Source organism: Salmo salar, chromosome 17, assembly GCF_965601325.2.
Source record: "Salmo salar chromosome 17, fSalSal1, whole genome shotgun sequence".
Lineage (NCBI taxonomy): Eukaryota > Metazoa > Chordata > Actinopteri > Salmoniformes > Salmonidae > Salmo > Salmo salar.
In genome coordinates, this window is record NC_138307.1 from 18,381,858 (window position 1) to 18,409,656 (window position 27,799).

General features: G+C 42.1%; 1 protein-coding gene across 3 annotated transcripts; it reads right to left on the reverse strand.

Annotated features, from left to right (window-relative positions):
* Window positions 1-489: 489 nt before the first annotated feature.
* pspc1 (paraspeckle component 1) lies at window positions 490-27,241 on the reverse strand. Of its 3 annotated transcripts, NM_001140532.1 has the most exons (9): window positions 26,671-27,174; window positions 26,024-26,325; window positions 25,811-25,906; window positions 25,326-25,522; window positions 23,223-23,307; window positions 23,031-23,136; window positions 15,166-15,223; window positions 12,647-12,801; window positions 11,164-12,021 (listed from the first exon to the last, which is right to left on the reverse strand). In NM_001140532.1, the coding sequence occupies exons 1-9, from the start codon at window positions 27,085-27,087 to the stop codon at window positions 11,800-11,802; spliced, it is 1,638 nt and encodes a 545-aa protein (NP_001134004.1). In that variant the 5' UTR covers window positions 27,088-27,174; the 3' UTR covers window positions 11,164-11,799. The 3 variants fall into 3 exon arrangements, 2 of the variants coding, with proteins under 2 accessions (XP_045554428.1, NP_001134004.1); XR_006759921.2 differs by lacking the exon at window positions 15,166-15,223 and having other exon boundaries at window positions 11,210-12,021; window positions 26,671-27,241; XM_045698472.2 differs by lacking the exons at window positions 11,164-12,021; window positions 12,647-12,801; window positions 15,166-15,223 and adding an exon at window positions 490-696 and having other exon boundaries at window positions 26,671-27,241.
* Between the last annotated feature and the right edge of the window lie 558 nt (window positions 27,242-27,799).

A 27,799-nucleotide genomic window follows, 5' to 3' on the forward strand; every position in this document is an offset into this window, starting at 1 on the left:
CAAAATGTGGAAAAAGTCAAGTGGCCTGAATACTTTCCAAATGCACTGTAAGACATCAAAAAGTAGCCTACAAGTGGATATCGAACAACTTAAAACAGACCTTCCTCTGCACTGAATTTCCAGCTATTTTGCTATAACGCTGCATCTGTGACACAGAACAGGCGTCGGAAAAATGAATTCAACGATTTCACAAGTTATGGTATTTTTGCAGTATTGTGATCTTTGAGCAGTAGGAGCTGTTTTCAGTTTCAATGAGGGTCCCAAGACCATGACACCAACATTGATTTGGCCTGGTTTTTTTTATTGCTTTCTAATCAAATCTAACAGTACTGAGTATTTTTTCACACAAAAAATTGTTTAATTCATATAACAACTTGAAATACACTGAATTTCTAAGCATAACAATACTAGCGTGAGAATCATACACTAAAGTCACTCATTTGTCATTACCTCTGAAATCAATCAATAAAGGAATGAGGCACCAAACACTTTGTTTTTGAAAGCTGTATTTTTTATTTACTGTAATAAGAGACATAACACTGCGTTGAATAATAAATAGGAGGAAAAATCAACACTTACCTGTAGGGAATCCTAATAAAAACAGTTGGAATGAGGTAACACTGAAGAGCAATATTTATGTTGTTGTTTTTAACCAGTTTTCTGGTCTCATATCTGCAGCATGTAGAGTGAGTGTACCTGGGGAACAGAGGGAGACAATGACATGATTAAAACTGCATCCACACCAGTCGACCTATCCCAACCCAGGAATACTACCTCTACAGATAGAAATACATTGTATAGATTAGAACAGGGCAGCAGGTAGCCCAGTGAGAGCGTTGGACCAGTAACCAAAAGGCTGCTGGTTTGAATCCCAGAGACTAGGTTAAAAATCTGTCAATGTGCCCTTGAGCAAGGCACTTAACCCTAATTCCTCCTGTAAGTTTCTCTGGATAAGAGCGTCTGCTAAATGACTAAAATGTAACATATGGTTGTCTGTCATTAGATGAGCAAATCATGTCAGCTCTTCTCATTAACTTCGATGTTGATCTGAAATGGTCAATGGTTCACCTCACTGGATACATCCCCTGATATTACACTAGGATGAAAACCAGCTGCCTTCAAGGAGCATAGTTGTGCACCCATGGGGTTGTTGACACCAGACCTCTATCTGTAAAACAGGCCAGCAATCCATCATTACTACTCGTTATATTGATATGTCAATTGGCTTATGATGAGTACTGGTAGATGAGGTTAATTTACTAAGTAGATCAGGGTTTCCCAAACTCGATCCTGGGACCCCCTCTGGGTGCACGTTTTGTAGATGAAACACAAATAACGATTGAGAAAACAATTGTGTGTGTGTCAGACAGATGCAATACGAAACTCCATGTGGTACATGCTTTAGTGAAACAGGACAAATCAGACCCACCCTTTAGAATGACCAATAGTGCTGCGGCCTTGACATGTGCGAGATGGTCGCCAGGTAATATCCACTTGAAGGACAAGCGTCCTTCATTCATTGACTCACTTATTAATTCATCCTTCATTATACTAATACACAGTGGATTCAACCAAGTGGATTAGTAGTAGAGGTCGACCGATTAATTAGGGCCGATTTCAAGGTTTCATAACAATCGGAAATCGTTTTTTTTTTTTTTTTTTTAGCTATATTTAACAAGGAAAGTCAGTTAAGAAAACATTCTTATTTTCAATGATGGCCTAGGAAACAACTGCCTTGTTCAGGGACAGAACGACAGATTTTTACCTTGTCAGCTCGGGGATTCAATCTTGCAACCTTACGGTTAACTAGTCCAACGCTCTAACCACACATTACATTGCACTCCACGAGGAGCCTGCCTGTTACGCGAATGCAGTAAGAAGCCAAGGTAAGTTGCTAGCTAGCATTAAACTTATCTTATAAAAACAATCAATCAATCATAATCACTAGTTAACTACACATGGTTGATGATATTACTAGTTTATCTAGCCTGTACTGCGTTGCATATAATCGCTTAGGTACACGTTGCTCCAACCATAAACATCCATGCCTTTCTTAAAATCAATACACAAGTATATATTTTTAAACCTGCATATTTAGTTAATATTGCCTGCTAACATGAATTTCTTTTAACTAGGGAAAATGTGTCACTTCTCTTGCAAACAGAGTCAGGGTATATGCAGCAGTTTGGGCCGCCTGGCTCGTTGCGAACTGTGCAGACTATTTCTTCCTAACAAAGACAGTCGACTTCGCCAAACGGGGGATGATTTAACAAAAGCGCATTTGTGAAAAAAGCACAATCGTTGCACGACTGTACCTAACCATAAACATCAATGCCTTTCTTAAAATCAATACACAGAAGTATATATTTTTTAAACCTGCATATTTAGCTAAAAGAAATCCAGGTTAGCAGGCAATATTAACCAGGTGAAATTGTGTCATTTTGCATTCATTGCACGCAGAGTCAGGGTATATGCAACAGTTTGGGCCGCCTGGCTCGTTGCGAACTAATTTGCCAGAATTTTACGTAATTATGACATAACATTGAAGGTTGTGCAATGTAACAGGAATATTTAGACTTAGGGATGCCTCCCGTTAGATAAAATACGGAACGGTTCCGTATTTCACTGACATGATAGTGATGGATTCGACCATATTAATGACCTAAGGCTCGTATTTCTGTGTGTTATTATGTTATAATTGAGTCTATGATTTGATAGAGCAGTCTGACTGAGCGATGGTAGGCAGCAGCAGACTCGTAAGCGTTCATTCAAACAGCTCTTTCGTGCGTTTGCCAGCAGCCCTTCGCAATGCATTGCGCTGTTTATGACTTCAAGCCTGTCAACTCCCAAGATTAGGCTGATGTAACCAATGTGAAATGGCTAGCTAGTTAGCCGGGTGCGCGCTAATAGAGTTTCAAACATCACTCGCTCTGAGACTTGGAGTAGTTTTTCCCCTTGCTCTACATGGGTAATGCTGCTTCGAGGGTGGCCGTTGTCGATGTGTTCCTGGTTCGAGCCAAGGTAGTAGCGAGGAGAGGGACGGAAGCAATACTGTTACACTGGCAATACTAAAGTGCCTATAAGAACATCCAATAGTCAAAGGTATATGAAATACAAATCGTATAGAGAGAAATAGTCCTATAATAACTACAACCTAAAACTTCTTACCTGGGAATATTGAAGACTCATGTTAAAAGGAACCACCAGCTTTCATATGTTCTCACGTTCTGAGCAAGGAACTTAAACGTTAGCTTTTTTACATGGCACATATTGCACTTTTACTTTCTTCTCCAACACTTTGTTTTTGCATTATTTAAACCAAATTGAACATGTTTCATTATTTATTTGAGGCTAAATTGATTTTATTGATGTATTATATTAAGTTAAAATAAGTGTTCATTCAGTATTGTTGTAATTGTCATTATTACAAATAAAGAAATACAATTCGACCGATTAAATCGGTATTTGCTTTTTTGTTGGTCCTCCAATAATCGGTATCGGCGTTGAAAAATCATAATCGGTCGACCTCTAATTAGTAGTATGTCATGTCACAGAGGACAATGAAACAAGATTCATTCAGGATACTAATGACAGGTGTATGTTGTAAGGACTTGTGTGTTAAACGGAACAGATGGCCCTAAAGCAGTGTTTGTCAGTCCTGCTGCTAGGAAACCAACAGGCTACAGAAATGCTGTTATTTCATCAATACTAGTGGCATGTCAACAGACAACACCTCCATATAGTCTTCACAGGTTCAACAGGCTTGAAATATTGAGATCTGACCAGGGACCCGAGCGGGTTCTAAATGTCAGACTTTTGACTCAGATCTGATATAAAATTGTCACAGTCTCAGGTACGTGCAATTGAAATTGATTTACCGACCGGAACCGTCCTCTTTAATGTGTGTGTGAGGTGATGACAACTACGCAAGCTTGTTATGTGTCAGCCAATTGCAACTCAATAAAATGTATAGCTGAAACTGGGTCCGGCTGCTCACCACATACAGAGAGAGCGAGTGAAAGGAGACTTGGCCTAGGCTAGGGCAGTCACGAAATTTTGTCAGCCGGTGATTGTCAAGCAAATAAGGTAATTGCCCGTTAATTAACATGAACACATTTAGCATCTCCTGTTTTCAACGTATAGCCTACAATTAAAAAAAATCTAATAAATCCATGTAACATAGCCTACACCTTCACAATAAATCCATTATTTATTTTAGACAGGTCTAAAGAAGCATGATATGAAGAAAATGTAGTCTATTTCAGAAGAATAGTATACTCTGAGTTGTCCTTATGTTAGGTCTTGATGTGGCTATGCCAAATGGTTGTGGGCTACACTAGTTCCTTTAGCAGACAAGATGTGCTTAGAATTCTGTGGCATTATTTCATAGTATTAAGAATACAATTGAACAAAGTTGAACAAAATATATTTCCTCAATAATTTGAGTGCGTTAACAAATAAATAGGTACTCCTTTATGCTCAATTTATAGTTATTAATTTTACCTGTTTACAAATGTTGGGCTATGTTTTGCTTTTTAACACATTGTAAGGCTGCATGATTAGACGAATGATGATTTGAAAAAAGTCACTTGAAAAGGCATGAGCTCTGCTTTTTTTTTTGCACAGGCTGTACACACTCCAATAGTCTCTCATTCACAATTTGACAAGCACTTGATACTGACTCAAATTTCACAGCGGCATCCCCTTTGTGGCCTAATGAACCCCCCCAAAAAATCCATGCCTTTTGCGGCCCGGAGTGCTGCTTTGTGCCCTTCTCCCTGAGTGTGCTGCGCAATCCGAAGCGGCTCTCACTCACATGGCTCTTGGTCACATGATCGGGTCTTTCTTACAGGCTACAAGTGAAGACAGACACATCAGGGATGCAACTGCGCACGTCCAGATCTAATTACGAGGTGCATATTGAAGATATGGGAAGGACTGTCCACATTTACTTTTCGTCAGCCAACAAGATGAGTAGGCCAAATGAACAGCAAAAACAATAGCCTATGTCAATCTAGTATCCCCCATAATACAAAACTTTACCTATTCTATTCAGTGCAATAAATAAATATTCCAAACAGTCTGGGACAGTTGTGGGACACGAGATCCCAAACGAATAAAACCAGTACCATCAAAAAAAAACGTTTTTTATGCAATGTGGCTGACGCAACAGATCAAAACTTTAGCTTTAAATGTTTACTACCTATTAGGCTATTTCTTTACATTATACACGCAGCTCTGTGCATATGGTAGTAGGCCATACGCGTGAATGTTCCATTAGCGGAAAACACCATTATCAAATGTGACCGCAAATGCAATTATGCATGTAATGCTTTTATTATAAAAGGTGCAATTTTATGTTGAAAATGATCTTCCCCAAACTTGAAACTCATGCGCTGCTTATGTATGCCAGTTAGGCTCTACTCATTGTAAAGCGGATTAATGTGCTTCATTTTAATAAGTTATTTGGCCACTTTAGTTGTGATACAAACCTTAACATATAGGCCCAAGGGCTATAAAATATGCTGGGCATAATTCACAAGTGATAGGCTAATATTGTCACCCATCACACTATTCTTGATTTAATCTGGTCTTTACTTATACTAAATAATGTGTGAAATTTGTTTTACTTTAGAATGGACCATTATCATGCACGTGTCTCGAAACAGGGGCAGCATGAAAAAAATACCTATCTATGCACTTAAATAGCGAATGGAGGACGCTTTTCCCTGTGGTATATTTCATGCCAGCCAGGTGGGCTATAGTCCTGTTGTAAATATAAGCAATGTGCTTAATATTAGGAAAGTTGAGAAATAAATATAGTAGGCCTAGCCTATAGAAAACTGATGGGATCTTCCTCTTTTTATTAGCGGCCATCGCTCTGTTTTCTCCCGCAATTGCATAGCCCATAGAAATGTTGAGCAACATGAGCTCATATGAGTGTTTTATTAGATTTGAATACATTTGCATTGTCAGAGTAATTTGAGGGACAATAGAGTGCTGAGTACCAGGCAGTTAGCACGTTTGGTACTAATGACCAGCAACACTATCAGAGCTTGAAGAAGTCTCATTATTTTGACTAAACGGTCATGTGGAATTTGACTGCCTTCATGACCGCCGGTGTGGAGGTAATATGGTCACCGCAACAGCCCTAGCCTACTATTGATTGCGAAGATGGAGTTTCGTTGACGTAAAAGAGGATTTTGATTTAATTTATTAGGATCTCCATTAGCGACAAAGTATAATATAGTGAAAATATTATTTTCAGATTGATTATAATTTGTTTTAGTATTGTATATTATTATTGGAGAAAGTGTTTTTTGTTTCATTGTTGAGATATTTTTGTTGGCTAAATTAACTGTTTTTTACTGTGTAGGCCTGCAGAAATTAGTTGGTAATTGCTGCAATATAAGCCTGTTCAAAACTTTTGTGAAGGTTTAAACCAGTTTTGTTTCATTCTGTTGAGACATTTTTGGGGGCCAAATTACACTGAACAATATAAAACACAACATATGCAACAATTCCAAAGACTTGAGTTACAGTTCATATAAGGAAATCAATCGAAATAAATTCATTAGGCCCTTATCTATGGATTTCACATGACTGGGAATACAGATATGCATCTGTTGGTCACATACACCTTAAAAAAATAAAATGGGTAGGGGCGTGGTTCAGAAAACCAGTCAGTATCTGGTGTGACCACCAGTTGCCTCATGCAGCGTGACATCTCCTTTGCATAGAGTTGATCAGGCCATTGATTGTGGCTGTGGAATGTTGTCCCACTCCTCTTCAATGGCTGTGCAAAGTTGCTGGTTATTGGTGGGAAATGGAACCTGCTGTCGTACACATTGATCTTGACTTCCAGAGCATCCCAAACATGCTCAATGTGTGACACGTCTGGTAGATATGCAGGTCATTGAAGAACTGGGACATTTTCAGCTTCAAGGAATTGTTTACAGATCATAGCGACATGGGGCCGTGCGTCATCATGCTGAAACATGAGGTGATTGCGGCGGATGAATGGCACGACAATGGGCCTCAGGATATCGTCACGGTATCTCTGTGGATTCAAATTGCTATAGATAAAATGCAATTGTCTTCGTTGTCCGTAGCTTATGCCTGCCCATACCATAACCCCACAGGCACCATAGGTTACTCTGTTCACAACGTTGGCATCAGCAAACCCCTCACCCACACGACGTCATGCTGTCTGCCATCTGTCCAGTACAGTTGAAACCGGGATTCATCCGTGAAGAACACACTTCTCCAGCGTGCCAGTGGCCATCGAAGGTGGAGGAAGTCAGAGACCTGGTCGGGTGATGCCAGAATAACAACCTATCCCTTAACGTAATCAAGACTAAGGATATGATTGTGGACTACAGGAAAAGGAGGACCGAGCACGCCCCCATTCTCATCGACAGGGCTGTAGTGGAGCAGGTTGAGAGCTTCACGTTCCTTGGTGTCCACATCAACATCAAACTAGAATGGTCCAAACACACCAAGACAGTCGTGAAGAGGGCACGACAAAGCCTATTCCCCCTCAGGAAACTAAAAAGATTCGGCATGGGTCCTGAGATCCTCAATTGGTTCTACAGCTGCAACATGGAGAGCATCCTGACTGGTTGCATCACTGCCTGGTACGGCAATTGCTCGGCCTCTGACCGCAAGGCACTACAGAGGGTAGTGCATACGGCCCAGTACATCACTGGGGCTAAGCTGCCTGCCATCCAGGACCTCTACACCAGGCGGTGTCAGAGGAAGGCCCTAAGAATTGTCAGACCCCAGCCACCCCAGGCATAGACTGCTCTCTCTACTACCGCATGGCAAGTGGTACCGGAGTGCCAAGTCTAGGACAAAAAGGCTTCGCAACAGTTTTTACCCCCAAGCCATAAGACTCCTGAACAGGTAATCAAATGGCTACCTGTGTGACCCCCCCATCCCCTCTTTTTACACTGCTGCTACTCTGTTTATCATATATGCATAGTCACTTTAACTATACATTCATGTACATACTACCTCAATTGGGCCGACCAACCAGTGCTCCCACACATTGGCCAACCGGGCCATCTGCACTGTGTCCCACCCACCACCCCTTCTTTTACACTACTGCTACTCTTCTGTTCATCATATATGCATAGTCACTTTAACCATATGTACATACTACCTCAATCAGCCTGACTAACCGGAGTCTGTATGTAGCCTCGCTACTGTATATAGACTGTCTTTTTACTGTTGTTTTATTTCTTTACCTACCTATTGTTCACCTAATATATTTTTTTGCACTATTGGTTAGAGCCTGTAAGTAAGCATTTCACTGTAAGGTCTACCTACACCTGTTGTATTCAGCGCAGGTGACAAATAAACTTTGATTTGATACAAGGCCGAACTGCAGTCAGGTCAAGACCCTGGTGAGGAAGACGAGCATGCAGATGAGCTTGTGCAGAAATTCTTCGGTTGTGCAAACCCACACTTTTATCAGCTATCCGGGTGGCTGATCTCAGACGATCCTGCAGGTGAAGAAACTGGATGTGGAGGTCCTGGGCTGGCGTGGTCACACATGGTCTGCGGTTGTGAGGCCGGTTGGACGTACTGCCAAATTCTCTAAAATGGAGTCGGCTTATGGTAGAGAAATGAACATTCATTTCTCTGGCAACAGTTCTGGTGGTCATTCCTGCAGTCATCCTGACATAAGACTACTACAATCACAAATCATCTTGTTGAAGGACATGCCATTAAATCTGCCCCCACTCCCTCGCAAACGTGCAAGTGCACGTTATTATCACTCAACACATCCTCACCACTCGCTCAATCATACAAATACACACAGTATAGTCCTGTATGCTACGTTATATTGTCAAAGTCAGAAGAGGTACAGATAGAAAAGCATTGTTTAGAACAGACATTCTGTAACGTGTAATAGGGAACAGTGTCAGCTCTACACATTACATTTCTATCAGCAACATTCTAAACATTGCAGCACCACAGAATACACCTAGTCCAAAAATCTAAATTGAATGTCTTAAGATGTTGCAAGATATGAGTTTTCTGAATTTAAAAAACTGGCCAGCTAACACATATTAAACATACATACTATATTCAAAATCATGAGTTACATTGAAATACTTAATGAGGGACGGACACTAAACTAATTCCTTCACCGGTTGCATTCACTCATCTGTAGTGGGTTTATCTGTGTTCAAGTTAGACACACATACATATTTACACACCACTTCAAATGAGTGGAATTGTCCATTTCAGCCACACCCATTGCTGACAGGCATATAAAATTGAGCACACACCCACGCAATCTCCATAGACAAACATTGGTGGTAGAATGGCCTTACTGAAGAGCTCAGTGACTTTCAACGTGGCACCGTCATAGGATGCACCTTTCCAACAAGTTTGTTTGTCAAATTTCTGCCCTGCCAGAGCTGCCCCGGTCAACTGTAAGTGCTGTTATTGTGAAGTGGAAATGTCTAGGAGCAACAAAGTGGTAGGCCACACAAGCTCCCAGAACAGGACCGCAGAGTGCTGAAGCATGTAGAAATTGCCTGTCATCGGTTGCAACACTCACTAGCGAGTTCCAAACTTCGTCGGGAGCTTCATAAAATGGGTTTCCATGGACAAGCAGCCACACAAAAGCCTAAGATCACCATGCGCAATGCCAAGCATTGGCTGGAGTGGTGTAAAGCTCACCACCATTGGACTCTGGAGCAGTGGAAACGCGTTCTCTTGAGTGATGAATCACACTTCACCATCTGGCAGTCCGACGGACACATCTGGGTTTGTCGAATGCCAGGAGAACACTACCTGCCCCAATGCATAGTGCCAACTGTAAAGTTTGGTGGACGAGGAACAATGGTCAGACTGTTTTTCATGGTACGGGCTAGGCAGGTTTGGATCCGTTTTTGGCCTTATGGGAGATCTGTTGACATGCCCTTGAGCAGGGCGTTGACCCTGGATGCTTCTGTGTGTCGCTCTGAATGGGAGTCTGTTGGATGACTGGTGTGGTGTAGTTGTTGAGCGGCTTCACTGCAAGTATATTGTATGTTTTGGAAATTCAATAAAAATAAATACATTTGGGGAAGGCCCTTTCCTGTTTCAGCATGACAATGCCCGTGCATGAAGCGAGGTCCATACATAAATGGTTTGTCGAGATCGGTGTGAAGAACATGACTGGCCTGCAAAGAGCCCTGACATCAACCCCATCGAACACCTTTGGGATGAATTGGAACGCCGACTGCGAGCCAGGCCTAGTCGACCAATATCAGTGCCCGGCCTCACTAATGCTCGTGGCTGAATGGATGCAAGTCCCCGCAGCAATGTTCCAACATCTAGTGGAAAGCCTTCCAAGAAGCTGTTAAAGCAGTAAAGGGGGGACCAACTCCATATTAATGCCCATGGTTTTGGAATGAGATGTTCGATGAGGTATCCACATACTGTCATGTAGTGTAGTTACAGCTCCACCTGAAAATACTTACCTGGAATATAATGCAAATGTTACACACTGAAGATCACAAACACTTTCATGACACATGCTTGCACACAACACTCACTCAAGACAAGCACATGATTTTACTATGTTACTACACACACGGCAACACAAATTCTCTCGCTCGAGTACAGAGGTAAATGCACGAGTATGGGATATTCAAATGTCATTTTAATTAACACAACACATGACAATATTACAAAAGTTTGTCTGTAATGTTGAGTTAATTAAAATGCAAGACATTTTAAATATACGGAAAAAGAATGAGAAAGGACTAACAAAATGTAGAGTAGCCTATTGGTTCAAATTAAACTCTGGTGTATTGATCAGAATATCCAATATAGGTATTTTGCCTGGTTGAGGATCAATTACACCCAATAGTGATGTCCCGATACCAGTATCGCGATACTACGATATCAGATTTTCCTTGGCAAAAAAGAAAACATGAAGCAGACTAAACTCTATGGTCCTTTAAAATATTGTGTGCTACAGCTTGCAAATAAACAAATGTGACTCTGGGTGACAACACACTGCTGTGCATGTTTTACACAGACATTTTGGCTCTCTGCTCTGAAAAATTAAGAGATTCATTTGAGTTCACAATACTTGAAACAAGGATGAAGGTGACAAAATCCCAAAATATCTAAAAAGGCAAGAGAGAGAGGCTACAATAGTTTTTTTTTTTTTTTTACTTCAATCAACTTAGTATTCACAAAATGGCATTTCACAGTTTTATTGCAGTTAGCCAAACAACTACTACAGGATGCACTGTACCTGAAATACATTCCATGGATGGGAGGAAATCAAAGCAAGCTAACCATTGCAGAGGCAATGCAGGTCTTCACTTATTGTTACTAGGAACTACTGAAAACAAAAACAGGAGGATAGGATACCGATAGCAAAAAGCAAGAAATGACATCATACAGAAGTTTATAAGCCACCTACAGACCTGCCTACATCAAGATACATCACAGTTACTATTGGCCTAAACCTTACCTACAGACCTGACTTCAAGATACATCGCAGCTGATATTGGCCTTTGGCGGCCAACATTGAAGATTTTTTTTTTTTTGCATCAACATTGGGCCTGGCTTTTGATATAAAAAAAAAAAGTATTTTTTCCCCCCTCAATCAACATTTGGGACACATGAAAAAGCTGAGGGAAATAATCAGCCCAAATTAAAAATAAAAAAAAACATTTGACGAGATAATAAATCAGTTATTTTACATAATGAGAAAGGAAAAGCAAGAGATCCAAATATTGAGCCTTGGGGTACACCGTTGAAAAAAGAAACATAATAACACAATCAGTATCTGCGACGTTTGTTGTTAGGCCCTTCATAGTTTCCCACAACAGGGATTCCCCTCCCGATGCTTGGTGGCCCCCCCACTGCAGGCCCAGGCCCTGCCCCCATAAGCCCTGCCCCCACTACCTGTTGCTGCTGAGGGGACTCGACACCTGGACGGCCACTCATGGGGGACGAACCAATCTGATTAGGAGCCCCCTGGGGGAACCTATCGTTGCGCAACTACAGTATAAAGGGATAGGGTTGGTGGAGATATTATGAGCAGTCCAGATGCAGAAGAATCAGATGGGAGGGATATTCAATAACAATGTTCGTTTTGGCGAGGCAATGAGAAGGCGTTCCGAACGTCAAAGTAGGCAAGCAGAGGAGTTCCGGGCAGAGTCAGAAGAGGGAGAGAGGAATCAGTCCATTAGTTATGGGTGCAGAGCTGATTTAAGCTATGAGAATCCCTTTCCTAACCCACACTAACCTCATGATGTGAACAGTGAAGTCAGGGGAGTAAATATTATTAACCTCAATTTGCTAAATCACCACCACGAGATACTATGATATCATGATTAAAGATATCGCAATGGTAAGGGAAAAGATGCCAGAAAAGACCAGCTGGACGAGATATCTGTACCATAAACTATTAAAATCAAAGTCACTGGCAAAACACCTTGGAATGTAATGTCCATAAGCAGCATCTAAATAGCCTCTGGCATCTCCTCTCACCACTGGTTAAAACCTGAAAACAATACACTGCAGTTTCTATTCAGTACCAAGGGTTGAGCAGGTTAAGAAGAGCGCGTTATTGAGAAATTGAAAAGAAGTTGAGAGTAAGTGCCCATTTTAGCGCATACATTACCATGGCTCCATTGTCTGGCATCATGTTTGGTGTGCCCATGTTTGGAGTTCCTTCGGGGCCCATGACTCCGGCCCTTCCGCTCATGCCTATGCCCATCATTTGAGGGGGTCCCTGGTTTACACTGGCCCCGGCAACAGAGGCGGGGTTAAACCCATCTACACGCAAAACAACGTAGCACCGTTTGGTCACACTGGAAGTAAACCCCACCCATCACACCCCGTGTGTACTGTTTGTTGTTGTAGAGTGGTGTAAAAATCTCTCAGGGCTGACAGAGCTAGCTAACGTTGGTTGTTGGTCACACAAGCAGTGCCAATTATGTAGGTGTCAAATGTTTCGTTTTCTAGTTTGATAGGGAAAAATAAGTCTAAATATTGAGCCCGGTGGTACACAATTGAAAACATATTACATTTTGTTTGTCTGCGGTGAGATATCCATATCAATATATACACTGAACAGAAATATAAACGCAACATGTAAAATGTTGGTCCCATGTTACATGAGCTGGGGGCCTAATTCATTTTTTAATTGACTGATTTCCTTCTATGAACTGTAACTCAGTTAAATATTAGAAATTGTTGCATGTTACATTTATTTTTTGTTTAGTATATAAAAAAAATACTGTTTTAAAAACGTACATCATTTGTTGATGATTTCATATGGCAGGTTAACAGTCTACAGCACCTGTAATCATTAGGCTATGCCTTAAAATTGGCCAAGTTGTATTAATATATAAGCGGAACAACCAAAATCCAACGTTAGCAGATAGATGCCTACAACAGACTAGTTACATGTCATTGGGAACAGGAGCAGTGTATCATACCATTCAATCAACAGAGTAACACTTCCATTACAGTAAAATAGCAATGTGGGACAAGCTGTGAGAGGCCCTCAGATAGTCTGGATGAATTTCCGATTTCAGGCAAAAGAACGCCATCACCCAGTTCTGCTTCTAGGTTAAAAACCGTGACTGCACATCACCATTGCCAGATACTCAACCCCGGACCCAAATCCCAAACCCCATTCACAGCCATACGATACAGGTCTTTGAGAACACTGTAAAAGCGTCAGTAGGATGACAAGTCATTTAATAAAAAAGACAATTTAAAAAATGAAAAAAGACAGAAAATGTTGCATCAACTACTAATGGAAACACAAGTAAAGAGTTCGTTATGCTTTCTAGGTCCTAAATGAGACAGAGCTGTATTAGTTATGAATTGACTCCACCCACCCACACACACTGCTAGAAATGAACAGATGATCAACTTTTCCTAGATGGTATATGTACACAGAAATGATACTTTTCTGCTCCCCCCCCCCCCCCCAAAAAAGGAGTAATCCACCATCTCATTGAACAACGCACGCCATTATGTTTGTAAGTAGTAAACATACACACACATAAAATGTAAATACTAACAAAGGGATAGGTTTATTCTAAGCTTGTAGATAAGAACGTTTACCAAGTGTTGGGATTGGTGGCTACTGCTGATACAAAATGTTTGCTAAAGACCCTCATGCTAGAAATGTAGGTTCGGTTTGGGCCTCATCTATTGTTCGAATCAGGTAACCTTCCACATGTGTGGCACGATAAATAAGTAGGTCTGTAGAAAGAGCAAAAGTGAAGTTACATAAAACATTAAGGACTAAAGAAAACAATGGTTTCCTTCAACCAGTTGACTAAATAACAAATGACCTGATAACCAAAAGCTCATAGCAGTGAAGTCATGGAAAATTCACACTAAAAAAGGTAGACATGACTTTCTACGAATTCATGTACTCAAGTTTCTCCACACACAAATCAGGGGTAAAAAGTAAAGAAATCCCATGACTGAAAATTAAAACTGAGTTACACCATATAGTCATAAAAAATAAATAAAACAAATCTCAAAAGAATTCCATGACGGAAATCCTTTGCAGTGATGGATAACTTTAACCCTTCCACGATTATTTCAGTCTCACAATCCCCCAAAACACACTTACACCCTAGTCACTCTCACTCACATATCTAATCAGTGACACAAAAACATAATTAGCATGTTCTCGGACTACGCCACATGAGCATATTTCCTCCAGTAGTATTAGTACTTCAGTACACAGTATGTAGGTGATGTGCAGCCCCGGGTTACATTCATGAAGTGGTGAAGGAGCCACCATGAGCCTCACACAGCCCATCCCGTTCAGAGCCTCACAATATATCCCTAGCCCTGCTCCTAGCCCTTTAATGTCTGCCGACCTGAAGGAACTAGCCAGGTGCATACAATATGGCGGTGGCTCCACCTAGCCTTCCAATGGGCTTAGGGGGAACTTCTGCCTTATGGCTAGGGTGGCAAAACTCCAGTAACTTTCTTAAATTCCCAGGTTTTCCAGGAATCCCAGTCCCTGGGAATTGAGAAAGTTACCAGAATTTCACAAACCTAGCCATATGGCCAACACCTTCCCAGTTCCTTTAGATCTGTAGACACCGAAAGGGGGAGGGGGTAGTTTATGGACCAGTCAGTGCTGAGTCATCATTATGACCCTACCTCCCATATTAATGGCTCCACGAGGGCCCAGTTCACCCATTCTCATTTCCTGTTCTCTCTGGAAGAAGTGAAGAAGAGTGGTGCACCCGTAAACCTTGTGGACAATAACTACTAGGACCATTAGGACATGTGTAGGATGATTCCTCACACAGATATATAAGCAACAGGCAGGGAATAAGGTTAATAATGTTCTCCCAACGCTGATAGAAAAAGTCCTGAAGGAGGAGTTACAAAAGCTGTGTGGAATGATACTGTATTGGATATGTAAGAATTTAGTGAGAGAGGAGTACATACGGAATGAACATTGAGTTCCTAGGTTTGCTTAACAAGTTATTTGTGTCCAGTATGGATTCTCAAGGTCCATTTAAAAGGGTCCATATTGGGCTGTATGTGATGAGTATATAACTTAGTATGGGACAAGCCAAAATATAACATGGATTTAGTCCAAAGTTGATCAAACACTGAAGTGACCTTGTTGTGGTAATTTCAGCCTAATAGAGAAATAAGGGTTACTGATAAATATGCAAGAGAAAAGATTGAGAAGAAAGTAGATAAATCCCCAAATCCCCTCCACACATTGATGTTCAGACAACCTAAACATTAGTACACAAATATATATGTACTCTACACAAAACCCACAAATGAAGCTGTACAAAGCACACACATTATCAACACTGACCTCCCCTCTCACACACTCACATAAAATATCGTATCATAAAGGACATGCAATAAACATGCCTCCACTCGCTCTCTCTCTCACACACCTGTAAGAACACAACATTATCACTCAACTCAACCCCCCCCACACACTCACACAGACACAAATAATATGCAAGTACACACAACATCCTCCCAAGTCGCTCACTCACACCATCAAACAAATATGATACACATACAGTATAGTCCTGTGTGCTACGTTATATTGTCCAAGTCAGAAGAGTTACAGATAGAAAAGCATTGTTTAGAACAGACATGCTCTGTAACATGTAATAGGGAACAGTGTCAGCTCTACACATTGCATTCCTAACAGCAACATTCTAAACATTGCAGAACCACAGAATACACTTCCTAATCCAAAATGTCTTAAGATATATGTTGTAAATTCGGAGTTTCCTGTGAATTTTAAACTGGCCAGCTAAAACAAAGTAAACATGGGTAAATAGTACATATATTATATATTCCATATTAATATACTATATTTCAAATCGTTACATTTAAATAGTTAATGAGGGATGGACACTGAAAATCCTTCACCAGTTGCATTCACTCATCTTTTGTGGGACAAATTGTGTTCTAGTTATATAGTTACAGCTCCACCTGAATATACTTACCTGGAATTTAATGCAAATGTTCCACATTGAAGATCGAACACTTCCATCACACATGCTTGCACACAACACTCCCTCAAGACAAGCACATGAAGTAGTTTAAGTACACACACACACACACACACACACACACACACACACACACACACACACACACACACACACACACACACCACACACACACACACACACACACACACACACACACACACACACACACACACACACACACACACACACACACAGAGAGAAACAAATTCTCATCACAGACAAACACACACGGCAACAAATTCTCACACACACTCTCGTCTCTGTTGAGTACAGAGGTAAGTGCAGTATGGGACATTAAAATGTCATGTTAATTAACATGACACGTGACAGTATTACAAAAGTTTGTCATCTATAATGTTGAGTTAATTAAATGCAAGAAACTTTAAAAGAAAAACTGTTAAACGAGAAACAAAATGTACAGTATTTGTTGAATTAAATCTTGAGGATGGATCAGAATATCTGATCGGTATTTTGCCTGGAACAATTTCCGCACAAATATTTATGGATAAATACTCTCTAAAGTACAGTATGCACTACAACTAAAGATTTTTATTACATTTTTTATCTTAAAAAGTAACCAGAAGGTAATTATCAATTAACAAATTATGGGACTTGCTTTAGGTCTTTGAAAGTATTTTTGTAGTAGTTGAAGAAATGTAAAACATTTTACTTAAGTGAAGTGAAAAATTATAGCCAAAGTTAAATGTTAAAATATCTGGTCTGATAAGCCCATACTACCAAAGCCCATACTATGATAGACAACTATAAAAACCTTATTACTTTGGCGTGTGGGGGAGTTCGATCACATATTTCATCACAAATACAGTAAATACACTCAGACTACAACACTTTTACTCATAAGGAATTAGAAATATTTTAGGTTATAATTAGGGGTGATGAATATGTTACACCTAGTGGTAGAAGTTTGTTAGTGTTGAAAATTTGTGTCTGGTGTAGTAGAGGGTGTGACTGATTTATAAATAGTGAATAGAAGGCTTCAGTGGGAGACTAGGTAGTAGTAAGTAGCCCAGAAGTACTAGTAGCAGTAGTCTACGTTGCAGTAGTGACTGTTTTAGATAGGTAGACCATGGGGTAGCTAGAGTAAGTGTTATAATTTGATACTGTTCTGATTTCAGATTTGAAAAGCAGACTAAAGATTTCAAACACGAAGTTTTTCTGAAAGTAGTCAAAAGTTTGTAAAAGTTAAGAGATAGTAGTTGATGCGGTTCCTGAAACAGCTGTATAGTTTGATTGTTAGAAGATAATTCCGTTCCCGATTTCAGATTTGAATAGCAGAGAAGACCAATACACTGGCTTCCTGTTAAGGCAAGGGCTGATTTCAAGGTTTTACTGCTAACCTACAAAGCATTACATGGGCTTGGTCCTACCCATCTTTCCGATTTGGTCCTGCCGTACATACCTACACTACGGTCACAAGACGCAGGCCTCCTAATTGTCCCTAGAATTTCTAAGCAAACAGCTGGAGGCAGGGTTTTCTCCTATAGAGCTCAATTTTTATGGAATGTCTGCCTACCCATGTGAGAGACGCAGACTCTGTCTCAACCTTGAAGTCTTTACTGAAGACTCATCTCTTCAGTAGGTCATATGATTGAGTGTAGTCTGGCCCAGGAGTGTGAAGGTGAACGGAAAGGCTCTGGAGCAACGAACCGCCCCTGCTGTCTCTGCCTGGCCGGTTCCCCTCTCTCCACTGGGATTCTTTGCCTCTAACCCTATTACAGGGGCTGAGTCACTGGCTTACTGGTGCTGTTCCATGCCGTCCTTAGGAGGGGTGCGTCACTTGAGTGGGTTGAGTCACTGACGTGGTCTTCCTGTCTGGGTTGGCGCCCCACCTTTGGTTGTGCCGTGGCGGAGATCTTTGTGGGCTATACTCGGCCTTGTCTCAGGATGGTAAGTTGGTGGTTGAAGCTATCCCTCTAGTGGTGTGGGGGCTGTGCTTTGGCAAAGTGGGTGGGGTTATATCCTGCCAGTTTGGCCCTGTCTGGGGGTATCATCGGATGGGGCCACAGTGTCTCCTGACCCCTCCTGTCTCAGCCTCCAGTATTTATGCTGCAGTAGTTTGTGTCGGGGGGCTAGGTTCAGTCTGTTATATCTGGAGTATTTCTCCTGTCTTATCCGGTGTCCTGTGTGAATTTAAGTATGCTCTCTCTAATTCTCCCTTTCTTTCTCTCTCTCTCTCGAAGGACCTGAGCCCTAGGACCATGCCTCTGGACTACCTAGCATGATGACTCCTTGCTGTCCCCAGTCCACCTGGCCGTGCTGCTGCTCCAGTTTCAACTGTTCTGCCTGCGGCTATGGAACCCTGACCTGTTCGCCGGACATGCTACCTGTCCCAGACCTGCTGTTTTCAACTCTCTAGAGACAGCAGGAGCGGTAGAGATACTCTCAATGATCGGCTATGAAAAGCCAACTGACATTTACTCTTGAGGTGCTGACTTGTTGCACCCTCGACAACTACTGTGATTATTATTATTTGACCATGCTGGTTTTTATGAACATTTGAACATCTTGGCCATGTTCTGTTATAATCTCCACCCGGCACAGCCAGAAGAGGACTGGCCACCCCTCATAGCCTGGTTCCTCTCTAGGTTTCTTCCTAGGTTTTGGCCTTTCTAGGGAGTTTTTCCTAGCCACCATGCTTCTACACCTGCATTGCTTGCGGTTTGGGGTTTCAGGCTGGGTTTCTGTACAGCACTTTGAGATATCAGCTGATTTTAGAAGGGCTATATAAATACATTTGATTTGATTTGAATATTTCATGTCCTCTAAGTTTTGTCTAAATTGTTGGGAAAGTGGTCAAATTAGCTTATGTGTAAAAAGACATTGTTATACAAAGTTTAAGAAGGACAAAAAGTTAAATAATTTAAAAAGTATATATATGCAGGGCCTCCCGAGTGGCGCAGCGGTCTAAGGCACTACATCGTAGTGCTAGAGGTGTCACTACAGACCCGGGTTCGATCCCGGGCTGTATCACATAACCGGCCATGATCGGGTATCCCATAGGGCGGCGCACAATTGGCCCAGCATCGTCCGGGTTAGGGGGGGTGTTTGACAGGGGGAGCTTCAGCCTGCAGGCTGACCTTGGTCGTCAGGTGAACGGTGTTTCCTCCAACACATTGGTGAGCCTGGCTTCCGGGTAAAGCTGGCAGGTGTTAAGAAGCGCGGTTTGGCAGGTAATGTTTCAGAGGACGCATGACTCAACCTTCACCTCCAGAGACCGTTGGGGAGTTGCAGCGATGAGACAAGATCGAAATTGGTGAGAAAAGGGGGTAATTAAAAAATATATATATATATGGGCATATATGCTATGAAAAAAACTGTATGCAAGCAACTTAATCCAGACCAGTCTACACATTTTAAAGTTTGAATGGTATTTCTATCTGAAACAGTGTTATAGGAGTAGCGTGCTAAATAATAAGAACTATAAGTCCGTTTTTTTTACAATATTTAAAGTGAGGACTTTTGCTAGTGCCACTAATAATAGTAGGCCTACATATAGTGTAATCCTGTGTGTTTTACACGAGCACAACTTTGGCACTCTGGATGACTCATTGAATACAAAGTGGTGCCCAATTGATAGATCTTTAAAAGTTATATTATTGCCAGACACTTCTGACTTCTAAGTTGTAGTTCAGCCTTGTCTTATGGACTTCTATTCAACCACCCCTTTTGGTTTTCATTCCTCGGTCGATAGCGCAGTAAGTTAGGGGATTCTTTTTTAAACTTGCACTCGTCTTTTCCTACTAGCACTGACTTTGCTGATCACTACTTTAATTGAGGAAAAATGTACTGACTATGACTGATATGTGGTTGTCTCACCTAGCTTTCTTACGATGAATGCACTAACTAAGTCGCTCTGGATGAGAGCGTCTGCTAAATTACTAAAATGTAAATGGAGGGAGACAAAAAGTTTGTTAGGTATACGTGTTGTTCGTAAATGTGTGAGGCCTGCGAGCATGTTCTAAAGACTGCCGCCAGTCTAACATCCCCCCAAGACTAATGGTAAAGGGTAACGACAGTAGATCTATGTTCATCCTTGTGCGGGTTGTTTTGGGTTAAGCTGTAGGAGTTGTAACTGTTGCATAGGAACAAGAGTTCATGCTAAGAGTAGTGTAAGGTTGGCTGTAACAGCAGAGGGTGCTTTGTACGATATTTCCAGCCGGTCCTCTTTCTCTACGGCCTCTCAACACACAATAGAAACAGAGAAGAAAAGTTATTATGCAGCAACATCATAAGACACATCACATCCACAGGCATGCAGTAATACAAGTGCACTAAGGGCTAGGTAGATAAACACATGTTTCCTGAGAATGTCAGTATGTTTCCCAACCCATGATCACAGAGTTGCAATGATGAAAAAGTTGACGGGAGACTATTGAAGTACTGAAAATTGGGACCAAGACTTAGGCGTGAAATGAAAGACATTAAAATCCACCTAAAAAAAGCTGATGACAGATTCCTCAACTCTTTGCCTGTGTGTTTTTGTCAAGTGATTAGATAAAGATACCAAAGGACACAGCCTTTGCACAGTGGCCATTTCTAGACATGCCATTAAAATTTGAACAGATTGACATTCAAGTTACCCTATCGCCTTCATGGAAAACCTTAGAACTATTCTGAGGACTCTTTCTGGAAGTGAAGTTACTCTCATCTGGAACACAGTCAAGCATGACAAATGAGCATTGTGGTGAAAGGGTCTGTCAATCATTAGCCTCTCCCCTCTTAACGTTCCCAAAAGAAAGCCAAGCTGTCGGTTACAGGATCTAAATTACTTCAGACAACTCAGCAGAGATAGAGCAGTATTTTGTTCTAGCAGGTGTCCCTCTCCCATACTACTTTAGTAAAATAGGTGTTGAAAACCCAGGTAAATACAACAGACATTTGAATTGATGATAAACGTATAAGGTGGGACAGCTACATGGTGCTTTATGTCGCTAGCTGTGAGGCTAGTATTGTGGATACACTGCTTAGAAGGGCTGCTACTGCTGGACATCAGTTTGGTGAGAAAGATACACCCTGAAAACCACAGTAAAACAATGATGAACCAATATGAAAACATCTCGGCCTTTCTCATTTGGTTTTAGCAGATCTGAAGAAACCAGATGGGTGTAAACAAGATGGTGGCCGTCAGCTGCTACCCTAAGCCCATTGGAGGGTTAGGTTGAGCAATCGCTGCACTGCTTACACCTATCAGTCCCGTCAGAAGGAGAATGAATAGTGGCTTGAGGTCAATTTCAGATCAGGTTTGTGTCTTTCAAGCTAAAGTCTTTGGAAGATACCAAAACCAAACCTAGAGCCCTGTTGGTATTGCGACATGCTACTTACAAAAGAAATAGTAGGCTACCCTAAACTAGACCAACCCAAAATACATTTTAAATTGGACTTTCACACACAGGACTACGGTACACTATGTTAATCTGTAGTTACCTAGAAAAGACATGCTCCTATAGTGATATGGGACACTATTTGAAAAGAAAAAGGCAGCATTCTGGGATGCTTAAGGAATGGGTAGTCAAAATTATTTTACTATTCAAATAATATCATCACTTATATTTTCCAGATATCCGGATAGTGGAAAAATGCACATGGCAGAGGTAAACAGCGGAGATGCTGCGTTTCCGGTAGTTTGGCTAACAGCAACAGCGAAAGAGAAGTCTGATTTTCGCCGTGATAGAACTGATTCTGCTACAAAAAAAGGTTTTCTGGTGAGTGTTTTGCATTGATCTGTGTCAGGTATTGTGGAAACTGTCAAGGGAGTGCCTGTAATTGCTATTTGAAGTGGGGAAAATGGCACACCGAGTTGGGGCAGCCTGGAGGGCTAAATACCCAGCAGTAGCACAACGCACCGCTATAGAAACTACATTCAAAGGTTTGTTGTTTAATTAAATTAAGAATTCCAAATGTCCTGGTATTTCTTTGTAGATAAAAATGTCACAAGGATGACGTAATACAGACAAAGCTTTTTCATCATTAAAATGGGACTAAATAAATAAATATCTTTAAAAATGACACTCAAGTAATTGAATACTAACATTTGGTCGGATATCCGGGTATTTAATTAACCGTGCCCATCCCTAGTATGCTTGATCATCATCAGTGTGACGTAGAGCAGAAGGACTGTTAGGCATCTTTTCTCAGCACCCAACATGATCGATGGACCTGAAAAATCCCTATCATATCTGAGAATGTTCTCAACATCCCCATATAAAACGCAGACCCTCAGCAGAATCATGTGAATGAAAGTGTGTGAACACTGCTTCTCTGAATCGAAGAAAATGTATTAAAAAAAAAAGGTGATAGTTTGTGTATTCAAAAACCTAGAAATGAGTGATACTGACTGTACTGATGTGAAGGTCTATGTTGGCTGTGTGTGTGTTCTCCAAGTGAATTCACACTCTTCATGAAGTTAGTCTTGAACCGGTCTGACCTTTGTGTGTGCATGTTTGCGTGTCTGTCCGGTGAACTCACGTTGTCCGCATAGTTTGGCTTGAAGCCGTCCGGTTGGCGTCTCATCTCTTCCTGCTCTCGATGGCGCTGCATCATCTCCTCCTCCTGCCTACGCCTCTCCTCATGTCTACAAACAGGAGAGAACGTTTAACACACACACTCTGACTCTCCTCGTGACGAGTAGAAAATAGAGTGGGAGGTACACACACGTACCTCATCTCTATATTCTTGCGTTTCTGCAGCTCCTGGTTGCGAAGCTCCTCCAGACGTCTCAGCTCCTCTTGACGCCTCATCAGGTCTGAGAAAGAGAAGATGAGAGAGAAATATGGGTTGGCTTGGTATTACATCAGGTCTGAGAGGAGGGGTTGACTTGGTATTACATCAGGTCTGAGAGGAGGGGTTGGCTTGGTATTACATCAGGTCTGAGAGAAAGGGGTCGGCTTGGTATTACATCAGGTCTGAGAGAAAGGGGTTGGCTTGGTATTACATCAGGTCTGAGAGAAAGGGGTCGGCTTGGTATTACATCAGGTCTGAGAGAAAGGGGTCGGCTTGGTATTACATCAGGTCTGAGAGAAAGGGGTCGGCTTGGTATTACATCAGGTCTGAGAGAAAGGGGTTGGCTTGGTATTACATCAGGTCTGAGAGAAAGGGGTCGGCTTGGTATTACATCAGGTCTGAGAGAAAGGGGTTGGCTTGGTATTAATGTTTTTTTTTGTATTCACACGTGACAGTTTCTGACAACACTTGAAGTAGGCCTATGGCTATGTCTGCTAATGTTGAATATGCGCACAACACAAAAGGTAACATGTTAACCTGTTGGGGATAGGGGGCAGTATTTGCACGGCCGGATAAAAAACGTACCCGATTTAATCTGGTTACTACTCCTGCCCAGTAACTGGAATATGCATATAATTGTTTGATTTGGATAGAAAACACCCTAAAGTTTCTAAAACTGTTTGAATGGTGTCTGTGAGTATAACAGAACTCATTTGGCAGGCCAAAACCTGAGAAGATTCCAAACAGGAAGCGCTCTGACTATTTCTTGGCCTTCTTGATCATCTCTAACCAAAACAGGGGATCTCTGGCATAACGTGACATTTTCTAACGCTCCCATAGGCTCTCAGAAGGCGCCAGAACGATGAATGGTGGCTTTGCAGGCCCTGGCTGAAAAACATTAGCGCATTTGGATAGTGGTCGATCTGAGGACAATGAGACTGGAGGCGCGTGCACGAGCCGACACCATGTTTACTTTCTCTCTCTTTGAACGAAAACAACGACTCCCGGTCGGAATATTATCGCTTTTTTACGAGAAAACTCGCATAAAAATTGATTTTAAACAGCGTTTGACATGCTTCGAAGTACGGTAATGGAATATTTTGAAATTTTTTGTCACGAAACGCGTCACCCTTCTTTACCCTTCGGATAGTGTCTTGAAAGCACGAACAAAACGCCGCTATTTGGATATAACTATGGATTATTTGGAACCAAACCAACATTTGTTATTGAAGTAGAAGTCCTGGGAGTGCATTCTGACGAAGAACAGCAAAGGTAATCAAACTTTTCTAATAGTAAATCGGAGTTTGGTGAGTACCACACTTGGTGGGTGTCAAAATAGCTAGCCTGTGATGGCCGGGCGATCTACTCAGAATATTGCAAAATGTGCTTTCACCGAAAAGCTATTTTAAAATCGGACATAGCGAGTGCATAAAGGAGTTCTGTATCTATAATTCTTAAAATAATTGTTATGTTTTTTGTGAACATTTATCTTGAGTAATTTAGTAAATTCACCGGAAGTGTTCGGTGGGAATGCTAGTCACATGCTAGTCACATGCTAATGTAAAAAGCTGGTTTTTGATATAAATATGAACTTGATTGAACAAAACATGCATGTATTGTATAACATAATGTCCTAGGATTGTCATCTGATGAAGATCATCAAAGGTTAGTGCTGCATTTAGCTGTGATTTGGGTTTATGTGACATATATGCTTGCTTGAAAAATGGGTGTCTGATTATTTCTGGCTGGGTACTCTGCTGACATAATCTAATGTTTTGCTTTCGTTGTAAAGCTTTTTTGAAATCGGACAGTGTGGTTAGATTAACGAGAGTCTTGTCTTTAAAATGGTGTAAAATAGTCATATGTTTGAGAAATTGAAGTAATAGCATTTCTAAGGTATTTGAATATCGCGCCACGGGATTACACTGGCTGTTGAGTAGGTGGGACGCAAGCATCCCACCTAGCCCATAGAGGTTAACTTTGTCCTTGAGAAGTGAGTGTCTTCCTCAGTGTGAGAGAGGTTCCTCTCAGTGTGTGTACCTTGTCTCATCATCATGAGCTGATGCTCGTGCTTGGCGGCCTCCATCTCTTGCTCCAGCTTCTCCTTGGCCTCTCGGATGTTGCGCTCAACCTGGTCTCTCTGCTGCTTTTCCATCTCGTCCAGGGCCTTCCAGCGGGACGAGTACTCAAACTCAAATGTCCCCGGCTGGGCAAATCGCGGGGGGTGCTCCCTCTCCCTGGAGAGACAGGGAGGAGAGGGGTTAGTGGCTGGACTAAGACCTGCAGGGAGTCTATGAGGAAAGTTGAACGGTGCGCACACACACACACCGATGGGCAAGTGAATAAATCAACATTTACATTTTAGTCATTTAGCAGACGCTCTTATCCAGAGCGACTTACAGTAGTGAATGCATACATTTTTTTTTCTTTCATAATGGTCCCCCGTGGTTATGATAAAGAACTCCTGTTGTCAAGACTGGTACAGAGAGTAAAACTCCCAATAGGAGATCATGTGTATAACGTACTTGTGGTAGTGTACAGATTTCACCAGCAACTTCTCTGGGAGTCCATCCTCTTCATCCAGCTGCTCGGTGGGTTCCACTATGGCAGGCCGAGGAGACCTGGAGACAACACGGTGAGATGGGAGTTATCACTCACACTACTTGGAATTGATTTGGCGTGTTTGGGTTATTTCGTAAACCAGGTAACTAAGTAAATGCAGTCGTTGGTTGTCTTACGTGGTGAGCAGCAGCGCCCCGTCAGCACAGCGATCCAGGGCTTTACGAGCAGAAGGTTTGTTGGCAAACTCCACGAAGCCCTTCCCCGTGGGCCTTCCACGGTCGTCCACCACAACGATAGCCCTTTCCACGGGGCCGAACTCCGAGAAGGCCTCCTCAAGGAGCTCGTTGGAGACCACGGGCGAAAGGTTCCGCACCGTGAGGGCAGAGCCGTGCGTGGCGAAGCGGATCCGGATAGGTCGGTTCCCCAGCACTGTGCCGTCCAACTCTGCCTTGGCAATCTCCGCCAACGTCCTGGTTTCCTAGAATACCAGGTGAAAGGTTAGGCTCTATTGATCGCAAACTTTCGAACGTTTTTTATGCAGTCTTGATTGATTCATGAGAATTGCCACCTAGTGTTACCATAAAATCTAGTCAAGTATGTTTCAAAGGGACGCAATGTATCAAGTAATGAATGGTTTCAGGTGGGGGAGTAGGCTTAACAACTGGTCAGGCAGACCCATCCGCCTGAGTAATAAATAGTAGTTAACTAGGGGAAACAATGGCTATCGATAGTAACGCGGCCTAAAGTCCAACATTCAAAAGGAGCTTCCTTCACCACGGAGTTAGATATTACTGATTAACGTTACTCTAAAACGCAGTCTTACCAGCCGAATGAAGCCGAATCCTCGGTCTCGGTTGATAAACACCTCGTTAGCCTCGCCATACTTGGAAAACAGCTTTTTGAACTCATCCTCCGTGAGGTCTGTCGGGAGGTTACCGATGAACAACCTACATCGCTGCGTGAAGGTTTTCTCCCCGGGTCTCCTGAAACTCTTTATATCCAGAGTCATCTCCTGCGACTCTCCGGCTTCACCCTCCCCCTCTGCCGCAGGGCTGGCAGCAGTCGGCGGCTTTGGTGGTGGGGTTTTCCCATCCGCAACATTCGGCCTTCGCTCCATGCCTGGAGAGTCCATGTTGCGCTTTGTGTGCTGCTGCTGGTGGTGGTACTGCTGCTGCTGCTGAGGTTTCCGCGACGGTGCGTTGTTTTGAATGTTGACCTGTTTTAGATTTCGGTGAGCCATACTTGGAGCGAAGTAAATACCTCACAATATGTATCCAATAAGTATAGCTTTGAATGCGCAGAAATATTCAGAAACGAAGAAATCGTGCCTCCTTACAGTCATCAGCCAGCGAAGTGCGGCCGTAATTCAAAATGGCGATGACTGCGCGCGCACCGTTGACGTGAGGTATTCAACGTGGCTGTGTTTTCCCCTTGGCCGCTAGGTGGTGCACGAAGACTTTCACAAGATCTGGGATGTCGGGAAGTTTTTGCATGGCACAGTGGCATGCCGATGTTGGTGTCCACTTTGTTTGAGATGTTCAGACATGTTCAAGGTCAATGTCATGGGAAGATTCATTGTGCTGCCGCTGACACTTTACTATCTAAATGATTGATATTCGTAACAGCAGCATGTTGCTTCCCTTCCCAAGGCGGGACCACTATGCCAGTAGGAGTTTTTACTCCACTTGGCAGTGGTACTGGTAGGCTCACTATGCTTATTGCTTATATAATCATTAATGCCATTTAGGCCTGGGGCAGAGCTCATACTCAGTCACTCTGTCTATGGTCCAAAGTTTATGCAAACACACACACACACACACACACACACACACACACACACACACACACACACACACACACACACACACACACACACACACACACACACACACACACACACACACACACACACACACACACACACACACACACACACACATATCCTATGGGGG

What these genes read in the sequence shown, in the direction of transcription:
- pspc1 (NM_001140532.1), bottom strand. Translation starts at nt 27,087, where the DNA reads ATGGCTCACCGAAATCTAAAACAGGTCAACATTCAAAACAACGCACCG. An exon ending in GATTCGGCTTCATTCGGCTG is followed by an intron (nt 26,326 to 26,670) that starts GTAAGACTGCGT and finishes CTGGTATTCTAG; the next exon opens with GAAACCAGGACGTTGGCGGA. An exon ending in TGCCAGACAATGGAGCCATG is followed by an intron (nt 12,022 to 12,646) that starts GTAATGTATGCG and finishes TTTATACTGTAG; the next exon opens with TTGCGCAACGATAGGTTCCC.